The sequence below is a fragment of the Benincasa hispida genome, unplaced genomic scaffold (genome assembly GCF_027475165.1).
Source record: "Benincasa hispida cultivar pf3 unplaced genomic scaffold, pf3_genome.v1.1 HicScf174, whole genome shotgun sequence".
In the NCBI taxonomy this organism is placed as follows: domain Eukaryota; kingdom Viridiplantae; phylum Streptophyta; class Magnoliopsida; order Cucurbitales; family Cucurbitaceae; genus Benincasa; species Benincasa hispida.
The window spans coordinates 26,297-37,311 of NW_028326120.1; the positions used below are offsets into that span (position 1 = coordinate 26,297).

The 11,015-nt window shown below is 37.1% G+C and overlaps 2 protein-coding genes across 25 annotated transcripts; both read right to left on the minus strand.

Annotated features, from left to right (window-relative positions):
• Window positions 1-233: 233 nt before the first annotated feature.
• LOC150030635 (pyrophosphate--fructose 6-phosphate 1-phosphotransferase subunit beta 1-like) lies at window positions 234-10,408 on the minus strand. Of its 24 annotated transcripts, XM_090309452.1 has the most exons (14): window positions 10,314-10,408; window positions 10,094-10,215; window positions 9,911-9,964; window positions 9,411-9,824; window positions 8,777-9,245; window positions 6,506-6,565; window positions 6,006-6,121; window positions 5,790-5,870; window positions 2,342-2,395; window positions 2,149-2,255; window positions 1,836-1,941; window positions 1,605-1,671; window positions 1,440-1,489; window positions 556-1,309 (listed from the first exon to the last, which is right to left on the minus strand). In XM_090309452.1, the coding sequence occupies exons 8-14, from the start codon at window positions 5,805-5,807 to the stop codon at window positions 1,208-1,210; spliced, it is 504 nt and encodes a 167-aa protein (XP_090165578.1). In that variant the 5' UTR covers window positions 5,808-5,870; window positions 6,006-6,121; window positions 6,506-6,565; window positions 8,777-9,245; window positions 9,411-9,824; window positions 9,911-9,964; window positions 10,094-10,215; window positions 10,314-10,408; the 3' UTR covers window positions 556-1,207. The 24 variants fall into 24 exon arrangements, 20 of the variants coding, with proteins under 20 accessions (XP_090165570.1, XP_090165578.1, XP_090165579.1 ...); XM_090309453.1 differs by lacking the exon at window positions 6,506-6,565; XM_090309449.1 differs by having other exon boundaries at window positions 5,790-6,121; window positions 6,524-6,565.
• On the minus strand, window positions 9,759-10,953 carry LOC150030636 (pyrophosphate--fructose 6-phosphate 1-phosphotransferase subunit beta-like). Its single transcript, XM_090309459.1, has 5 exons — window positions 10,758-10,953; window positions 10,396-10,475; window positions 10,136-10,309; window positions 9,911-9,964; window positions 9,759-9,824 (listed from the first exon to the last, which is right to left on the minus strand). Exons 1-5 carry the CDS (start codon window positions 10,951-10,953, stop codon window positions 9,759-9,761), a joined length of 570 nt encoding a protein of 189 aa, XP_090165585.1.
• Window positions 10,954-11,015: the final 62 nt, after the last annotated feature.

Genomic DNA, 11,015 nt, shown 5'->3' on the forward strand with positions numbered 1-11,015 from the left:
TTTTTATATTGTTTAAACTAACATCCACACTAATCGACACTAATGACCAAGTTACTTAACTAATATTTCAATATTTTAGCTTTAATGACATTTAGCTATAAACTAAATAATAATACATGAAGTATCAAATTTTAACAAAGGGCAAACAAAAAGAGAGAAAGAAATAGAAGAAAGGAGTATAAATGGAAATGAGATGAAGAAAACAGAAAAACAAAAAGATATTGAGATACAATCCAGGAGCCCTCATTTTCCAATAATTAAAAGAAATACCATAAAGCTTCGTCTGTGATTTTGTCGGCCGACCCTTTACAAGACAATACTGAGCAAAAATATACACCAACAAAATAGACATTACAATGAACTTAACACATTCATAATAATTCATGTAAGAATGGAAACTACAAAGAAGTTAGATATCTCACTTCCAACTATGGAATTTGACCCGAGACTTAATTAAAATATCTTATCCAAATTCTGAAAAATAGGTTCGATTTTCATCAATTTGGTTGTGTAAGATACCTATATCCAGATCACCTGCTCCATTCTTCTTTTAGATTTGAACTTGCATAATCAATGGTAGAATTCTGATCTGACCTCCTCACATGACAAATGGAGCGGCGTGAATTATAATATAAGACTGGGAAGGAGATTAAAGGAAACGACATTTACTCTAGAAAGAGATCATATTACCATCTAGTTCCACCATTGTCTTCTTGATCACGGGCTTGAACTTACTTGCCAAACGAATTCTACCTTTAGAAAGAGATCATCAAATGATAAATATTAAACTAGACTTCATGAAGATGTTCTATCAATCCAAAGCCTTTCAAAATTGTTAAGTGAAAAGATACTCCACTTTTACATGATGATACTCCACTTTTATCCTTGTTTTTCTGATCTTACATGCACATTGACTAGTCTTTATAGTATTGTGTTAGTAACTATTAAGTTATTTGGATACTCAAAAAAAGAAAAAAAAAAAAACTTTTAAGTTTCATCAACTAGAAAATTGTTGTCTTTTTAATATAGATTGGAGAGTTTTTTTCTTCTTCCATTTTTTTTCTTCTAGTGAACTCCATTGTTCTCATTTTGGCTGGATAATTGATACTCTGTTTGTCATTTCCCTTCTTATTCCCCATAAAACATATTCTAGAAAAAAATTATTAACTTGTTATTCAAGAAAACATGAGAACAGGAATGCACGTTTTCATGAAAAAATCATATCGTGTCTCCTCTCCACGTCCATTAACGAAGTTAATGGAGTTCTGCCAGCCATCCAATCTTCAACTAGAGCAGCCAAAGTTCCTACCTGGTATGCATAACTAGTAAGTAATAAAAACGAGGAAAAATCTATGGAGGAAACTGATATCAAGAAAAAGAATGAAAGGTTAAAAGGTTAGAGACTAAAATGATCAGAAGGTACAAGAATTGGGACAGACAGATCGATGATATTGTTCCAGTTTTTCCACTCTGGAGGAGAGCTCTAGCACTGTAACCCAAACCATGACAATAAGTTGAATCAATGTTCGTGGGTAAACCACACATCCCTTCGTACGTATAAGTCAAAAGAAGAATTAAACAGAGATAACACACAGAGCACTAACCAGCAAAGTACACTTTTTCTGTAGATCGAGCATCAACCATCACATTACCAATCATTTCTGAATATATCTGCATAAACATCAGCAGAGCCTATTAAGAGTCTCATCTCATGAATGCGACATTCCATTTTTTCCTTGAGTTCTTGAAGAAACTACTTCAACTTTGCAATAGTCTCCAAAGTTCAGTCCAAACGGAATATGAATTCTAAAGCAATTACAAAGAGAAATGAGTACCTTACAAGCAGAATCAAATCCAAAACTTGTGGGGACCTCTTTGCATTTAAGATCACCATCGATAGTTTTTGGGCAACCAATTACTCGGGTTTTCAAATTCTTACTCCTAATTTGAAAACAACAGAAAGAAGGGGAATATAAATAACAGAGTCTTGCACACAAAAAAATGGTACCCTAGAGTAATTAATTACTCAACCTTATATTTCTGCAATAAAAACAACATATAATAGCTTATCCATATACGACAATGAGAGTGAGAAAGAGAGTAAAAAGAAGGGAGGCAATAAACAAATTTCATAGTTCTGAAAAATACCTAAAGTTTTCAGCAAGGAGACAAGCATTTGTGTTGGAATCATCTCCCCCAATTACAACAAGGCCATCCAGATCAAGATTCTGAGCAGTTTCTTTAGCTTGCTTAAACTAAAAATAGAACCGAACTATCAATTAATGCCTTGACTACAACTAAGATGTCTCAAAATGAAAATTCTAGGCAGATAGAGTTTCACCTGATCTGGAGTTTCAATCTTATCCCTCCCACTGCATATCATATCAAAACCACCCTGATAAAACAAAAATGCATTTAAATCAAGAATTGCATTCAAATGGCAATCACTTCGCATCAAAACTGCACATATTCACACTAACAATTCTAACAAGCGAAAGCTAGAAATCCCTTCAAGAAAATTAACCTGATTGCGATACGGGTAGATAAATTGTGCAGTCAGCGGATCTTCTGGTAAGTATTTAGAATATTGACCATGATAGCAAGGCTGACATTCTCACCTACCACGTTAGACGATAACGACTTATCAGAGTGGGAATCCCACCAATAGTCAGTGCACGGCTCTATAAATAGAGCCTTGACGCCATGAAGGAGGGATGGACTTTTATACCCAAAGATTGAGATTTGCACGAGAAAAAAATTCCACCTCCATATTTCACCCCAATTCTTAATTGAAGCTTCGCCGAAGTAAGAGACTACAAGGGCTTTCTGCATTCATCCAACCATTATATCACTAGCAGCCTTAACATTCATCTGTGGGAAGCAAGAGATTACTAACAACTTCCCTTCACCTTATCTCTTTATCTTTTTAGTTGTTGTATTGCATTTTGTTTAAGAGATTGTTCATTTGTGTATTCAACAACTATTTTAATATCATCATGTTCACTTTTATCATCTTATCTATCCTCACTTTCACTTTATCTCTTGTTATAAGTAACTAATTCTAATGGGGTAAGGGTGAAGATTAATATCATGATCTAAGTAGAATCTGTGGAAGTTATTTTGTTTGCTTAATATATGAATATTAAAATGATTGCCTATGAGTACTCAATGAGTCAAGTAGTTATGACTAACTACCTGAGAAGGAAAGTAGTTGTGGATCTCATTAAGCAAAGCAAGAAATATTTTTCAACCCCGAAGCTTATTTTCTCTACTTGTGTATGTTAAATAAGATTAAGTGTAAGTTAATACTAGGTTGTAGGGAAAGCTTGAGGATGCTAAGGAAGGAAAGAAAAATGATTTCAAGTGTTGTTTACTAAGGGCTCTCAAGTGTTAAGTGAAAGAGTAAGAAGGCTTGGTTAAGGAGAGAAATTTTGACTAAGTGTTGAAGGTCATGGTGCATTGACGATCATGCTGAGGTGTGCGACAGCCTAAGAATCTTAAGGTTAAGATGAAAGCTAGTGGCGTGAAGAAGGACATTGGCTAAGTGTTGGCCGAGAAGACGATGCCATGCGCTAGCCGAGACTCACGTTGAGGTTAGGTGGGCAAGAACGCGTGCATGGGCGAGGATGCCTTAAGCGATGCGGCTTGTGCGTGCGTTGGTGTGCAATGGTCGGGCAAGGATGTGTGTAAAGTAAGGCCATGCGATGATCTTGAGACTAGGCATCAGGTGCGAGAAAGGGCGCTGAGGCGTGCATTGGCTGAGAGGTGTATGCGTCCAAGTAAAGCCATGCGTTGGTAAGAGTTAGGAAGCTATGCATTGGTGATTAGGGGAAGCTTTCAGCTTAATCACCTATTGTAGTGGCCAGTTGTCGAGATTAGAAGGTTTAATGTTGACTTAGTGGGATAGGTGGCAGCCTAAGTGTAATTAAGGTCATGCATCTCTTAATCTAAAAGGGAAGCCTCAGTTCAAGAACTTGGTTTGGACAATTATCTCGTGCTAAAGGGGTGATTCCACAGCCATTTGAAGGCTTAAGGAGTGTAGATGAAGCTCTGAGGTTGCTGGAAGGAAATTCATAAGAATTCAAGTTGAAATCAGAAGATTTCCTCAAGAGGTAAAGCTCTCGGGTGATTCTGAGCAAGGTGTGAAGATTGAAAAATTCTGACCAGATCGTGAAGAATTTGAAGCTCAAATTTTAAGATAAGTTAAGACATTTTAAAACAAGTTTGTAGAAGGGAAATTCCCGAAATAATGTCTGGAAAAATAAGTAAATTCAGCTTGAATTTGAATTTGGATTTTTGGATTGAATAATCATGCAACTGCAACCGTTGAACATGCAGGCAACTCAACCGGGCAGGCTACAGATGTGCGCAAAGGCAAAATGACGCAAGGCATTGCATGGGTGTGTACGCTAGGTTGCACACGAGGGTTGTACAAGTGTGCACGCGAGACGCTGCATGGAAAGGTTGAGTATGCATTGAGGCGCGCAGTTGCGTTAAAAGACAAAATTTACTCCTCGTGCTTAGAAATGTGTCTTCGTTGGCTATCCTCTCCATCAACGTGGGTATAAGTGTTCTCATCCACCCTCCCACAAGTATTTTATTTCGATAGATGTCACCTTTCTAGAGGATCAACCTTCCTTTCCTATTAGTCATTTTCAGGGGAATAGCTCTAATGAAGAGACTAACTAGTCCCAATCTTTGTTCTTTTCTGATTCCCTTCCTAATCCTATCTTGAATATTACCGACACTGTCTCTGTCTTACCTATCAAATAGGTCCATGGATAAAATACTAAAGGAAGAATCTCAAGAAGGAAATTGGGCCACCTATTGTTTCTCCGGTAACGATCTATGAGTCCGAACCAACATTAGCCCAAGGTGAACTCATACTTCCGTCTCTAATAACCTCAATATTTGTGTTGAGAATGAAAATGATGCTCATACTCGTCTCTGATAATATTGGTATTTGTGCTAAAAATGATATGTGTACTGTGGAAGAAAATAGCAAAACTAATGATAGCAGTAATGATTGTACTAAGAAAGTTGTGGCTGATATGGCTGGGAATAAACGAGTTGAAGCAACTATTCCAGGTAGTGATATTGTTACAGGTGAGGTGAGTTAGTGGGAAAGGCACTAAAGGATGTGATAAACAAATAAGTGGCAATCATAAGGAGTTGGCCAAGTAAGAAATATTAAGGTTCTACAAGATGAAAGTGAAGCTTAACAATCTCAAACTAGCTCAACTGAAGCTCGTGGTGAAAGAGATCATATCACAATCTAGTTCCACCATTGTCTTCTTGATCACAGGCTTGAACTTACTTGCCAAACGAATTCTACCTTTAGAAAGAGATCATCAAATGATAAATATTAAACTAGACTTCATGAAGATGTTCTATCAATCCAAAGCCTTTCAAAATTGTTAAGAGAAAAGATACTCCACTTTTATCCTTGTTTTTCTGATCTTACATGCACCTTGTCTAGTCTTTATAATATTGTCTAAGTAACTATTAAGTTATTTGGATACTCAAAAAAAGAAAAAAATAAATAAACTTTTAAGTTTCATCAACTAGAAAATTGTTGTCTTTTTAATATAGATTGGAGAGTTTTTTTCATCTTTCGTTTTTTTTCTTCTAGCGATCTCCATTTGTTCTCATTTTGGCTGGATAATTGATACTCTGTTTATCATTTCCCTTCTTATTCCCCATAAAAAATATTCTATAAAAAAAATTATTAACGTGTTATTCAAGAAAACATGAGAACAGGAATGCACGTTTTCATGAAAAAATCATACCGTGTATCCTCTCCACATCCATTAACAAAGTCAATGCAGTTTCGCCAGCCATCCAATCTTCAACAGAAGCAGCCAAATTTCCTACCCGGTATGCATAACTAGTAAGTAATAGAAATGAGGAAAAAATCTATGGAGGAAACTGATATCAAGAAAAAGAATGAAAGGTTAAAAGGTTAGAGACTAAAATGATCAGGAGGTACAAGAAGTGGGACAGACAGATCGATGATATTGGTCCAGTTTTTCCACTCTGGAGGAGAGCTCCAGCAGTGTAACCCAAAGCATAGCAATAAGTTGAATCAAAGTTCGTGGGTAAACCACACATCCCTTCGTACCTATAAGTCAAAAGAAGAAATAAACAGAGATAACACACAGAGCACTAACCAGCAAAGTACAATTTTTTTCGTATCATCTCATGGCCATTCGCTCGTACCATTGGTAAGTTTACATTTGAAAGTCAAGTAGCTGTAAGCCTAACCCATCACTTGATTGGCCATTTTCTTTACGAGTTCATAATGGAGGTCTAGATACTTGATACCCCTAATTATCAAATATGAATTTAAAAGATCTTAATGCATTTACCAACATGCATGTTTTTGAGTTCATAACTTATTTGCCTACTACCCAAGTGCTAAATATAATATGTGTTAATCACTAAATTATTAAACAGGAGGGTTTAAGTAAAACAGCAAAAGTTCAAGCACGAATAGAATAAGTACCCAAAGAAATGTGACTACCCCTTGAATTGGCCGCCCATTATATGCACCTTGTTGCCTTCTCTTTTCCAACTCAATTTCATGGAAAGACATGTATAAAACAAAAAGAAAAAACAATTACTTGGACAGGAGCGTTAAAGTAAAACAACAAAAGTTCAAGCACGAGTAGTAAGTTTCATTTTCCATAACCTATCCTCATCTATAATATTTATTTTTCCATAACCTATCCCCATCTATAATATCATGGGCAAGAATTTCATTGAGTTCCGAAATAAGCTGTTGCACCTGTAGAAAGCGGGTTATAAATGATATCAGTTCAAGAATGACATATTGATCCCTTTAGACTCTCTCTTTAAACTCTCTCTCGAGTAGCTCTTTAGACTCTCTCTTTAGGTTCTCCATTTTCTTTATGTTGTGCTCGACATCCCTTTAGAGCTACTCGAGAGAGAGAGTCTAAAGAAAGAACCTAAGATTTGAAAGAGCTAAGTTAGAATCTAGACTCGAGAGTGCAATGATTAGAACTGCATAAACAAAAGATAGGAACCTAGAGATAAATTCTGTTTGCCAACCTGCATCGCATGCATCCTAGAGATAGGTATGATATTATGTGGTCGCCTTATATGTGTATGTGTCATTTTTTCATCGCATAAATAAGAATAGAGGCTTATGTGTAGGTCCTATAGTCTTATCGCATATATCGCATGCGTTCTAGCATTAAGAGTCGTAGCATTCGCATCGAGAGATGATTTACTATTGTATGTGTGTTGCATGATCGCATAGCATGAACGCATCCTAAGAAGTGTTAGCCGAAACTCTTCTCAACCCATTCACCGCATACTTATCGCGTCCCGTTTTATAACTCTTTTCGAACTCCGCTGTATTTGTTTATTTTTATTACCACAAACAACATTCCCAACAACTACTTGATTTATTTGGTTACCGCAAATTCTTCTGAGAAATTACCACCGCATATTTTTTCCCAAGTCCCTGTGTTCGACCCTGGACTTACCAAGAAACTCAGTGGGGTTTACACTTGAATTCCACTGAGAAAACTTAAGTGCTCAACGCATTTTCATCCATAATTCCACCTCATAAAATAACGCATCAGGGTTCCATGGATGGGCGGTGGAGCTGACTCTCCCGAGATCTAGCTCCGATCGTAGGCTTTGGTCGTTTCTCGGAATGGAAGAAGGAGATGAAGAATTCTCAAGCCTTCTTCTCACGCATTTGTCTGGATCGCAGGGAAAAACTCTAGATAAGTTGACATTCTGCTCACCGGCTTCTTTATATAGAGATTGGATCGCCGACAACATTAATGGACTGCTCTGATTCTGACATTCGCGACGCGTTAGTCCTTTCTAAATCTCTGCTGCTAATGGCGTAGTAGGTGAAATGTCAACATCAGTTTTTTATTTTCCCAAGATGTACGTTGATGCGTTCATTCCACCAACCTTGCGTTGATCCCTCTATTATGCGTTATCGTGTAGCCGCAATCTTGTAGTGACCGCATTCGCTTAATACCGCAACTTCGACACGGTGATCGCAATCGCTTGACGAGCGCAACTACCATGCGATGGACGCATGCCTCGCCTTCATTTTGGCTTGCCCCCACATGTGTCATGCGGACATCCAATTACGAGCAAGACGCTCTTTCTCAAACTAGACTCATACATACTTAGCAGCAGAATTGCGGTATTTGTTTATGCGTTGATCCTGGCGACTTACTTTCGTTTCGGCTTGCCCCCACGTGTGTCTTGCGGACATCCAACTACAGGTATGTGTCATTCACAACTTAACTCTGATCAACATGTGTTTCTCCATTGCGTTGGCAGTGGAGTTGTTATTCTAATTTTCCTTTTTTTTCTTCATATAGCCAAAAATAGCAAGGTTGAAAATAAATACCTCACCCCAAAATTTAAAATGCGGCAATGTCCTCCTTGCCAATAGATTGAAAGAAGTCATCCAATGTTCTTAAGAAGTTTGGTAAAGGATCAGTTTGAAAGAAACCTAGCAGACCACTAACTTTTAGAAACATTTCTTGAGGTGATTGTCCTAAAAATAAGTTGACTCTAGTATATATATAAAAAAAAAATAGATGCATGTGATTCATCTTTGAAATCATAAATGGCAAAGAGAAAGCATGCGGCGACTTACTAAATATATCAATGTTAAATGATTGCGGTAATCAAACAGGATGCGGTGATAAAACTTTCAAAATTAAAATACGATGCGATGGTGCAGAATTTGGAATAGAGTGAAGGAAAAATACAACACCAAAATTTGCGCTGTCGTCGACATTGTCTGTCGATGCCTCCTTCTTTGCGGCGATCTTCCTTTACATTGCATCAAAGAAAACATTGAGAGGGTAATGATAATAATAAAGTAGTTGTATCTTCATGCAGCGCCTCCGCAATCGTGTGCCTTGATCGTTTGCAAAGAAAACATTGAGAGGGTAATGATAACAGTAAAAGCAAATATATGATAACAGGTAATAATAAGGTGATGAAAGTTCATGAAGTATTGAGGTAGAAAAAGGATATTCGAAAAGAATGCATCCGTGATGAGGTCTTCACATAGTAGCTCAGCGACTACTTATTCCAAGCTGGGCCTTTCACGTCCACGGTGGCATTTTCTTCTTCTCTCGTTCTTCCAGAATCTTGACTGTTTTAATCCGGAGCTTTTCTCGATTGATGTTTATTATGATTTCCTCTTTGTGCACATTACCAATCATTTTTTAATATATCTGCATAAACATCAGCAGAGCCTATTAAGAGTCTCATCTCATGAATGCGATATTCCATTTTTTTCCTTGAGTTCTTGAAGAAACTACTTCAACTTTGAAAGAGTCACCAAAGTTCAGTCCAAACGAAATATCAATTCTAAAGCAGTTACAAAGAGAAATGAGTACCTTGCAAGCAGAATCAAATCCAAAACTTGTGGTGACCTCTTTGCATTTGAGATCACCATCAATAGTTTTGGGCAACCAATCACTCGGGTTCAAATTCTTACTCCTAATTTGAAAACAACAGATAGAAGGGGAATATAAATAACAGAGTCTTGCACACACAAAAAATGGTACCCTATAGTAATTAATTACTCAACCTTATATTTCTGCAATAAAAATAACATATAATAGCTTATCTATGACAATGAAAGTAAGAAAGAGAGAGCAAAAAGGAGGGAGGCAATAAACAAATTTCATAGTTTTGAAAAATACATAAAGTTTTCAGCGAGGAGACAGGCATTTGTGTTGGAATCATCTACACCAATTGACAAGGCCATCCAAATCAAGCTTCTTAGCAGTTTCTTCAGCTTGCTTAAACTGGAAATAGAAACGAACAGTCAATTAATGCCTTGACTACAACTAAGACGTCTCAAAATGAAAATTCTGGGAAGAAAGAATTTCACCTGATCTAGTGTTTCAATCTTATCCCTCCCACTACATATCATATCAAAACCACCCTAATAAAACAAAAATGCATTTAAATCAAGAATTGCATACAAATGGCAATCACTTCGAATCAAGACTGCACATATTCACACTAATAATTCTAACAAGTGAAAGCTAGAAATCCCTTCAAGAAAATTAACCTGATTGCGATATGGGTAGATAAATTATGCAGTTAGTTCTACATATTTACATTTCATGATCCCTGCAGGACCACCCTTGAAACCATACAACGTGCTTCCTTTTGCATGAACTTGTAGGTAATCTTCACCAAAATCATTGAAGCTGCTAATTAGCCACAACTTGAACAGAAAAGCAAACATTTGTTCTTGATTTATAAATGTGGACACAATGAGACCCTACCAAATAGTCCAGAAATCACATTATGCCCTCCCAGTGCTTGGCCACCAGACTAGACAACTCCGATCTTCAATTTCTTATTCACCTGCACCGAACTTGAATCACTTGGCACCAACATTGCCGACGGTTGGCCGAAAAGATCAAGAAACAACTTTGTGATATCATCTGCGCGCACTTATAACACACAATTCAAACACTTTAAAACCTTAAGAAGTAGCAACTTGCCTCAAACGCATTCAGTAAAACTCAAGTTCCAAACAAAAGCAAGATTTACAATCATAAGCAAAACAGTAAAAGAACAAACAAAACTCAATGCATGTCACTACTCTTCCTTCGAGACATCAATCAACTCAGTTACCAAACAGAGTACAAAAAAAAAAGCACGTTATGAAGGCTAAAAACTCCAAAACAAGAAGAGAAAGTAAATGATCTATGGATAATAAACACCCGGATTGCCAGCGGCAGAGCTAGGAGGGCCATCGAGGATTTTGAAGGGGTTTTTGGGAATAGAGGGAAAAGGGAGAGGTTGATCGATACAGTGGGCTTGGACTTCGATATACACAGTAGAAACAAGGCCAATCTCCGACGGAGAAGATGCAATGACTAAGGAAACATCGGCATTAGCGATGAAAGGCGGAGACATTGGTAGGAGAGAAATGAAGATGAAAATGGGGAGATAGGTAGAGAAATGAAAGATTGAATCAA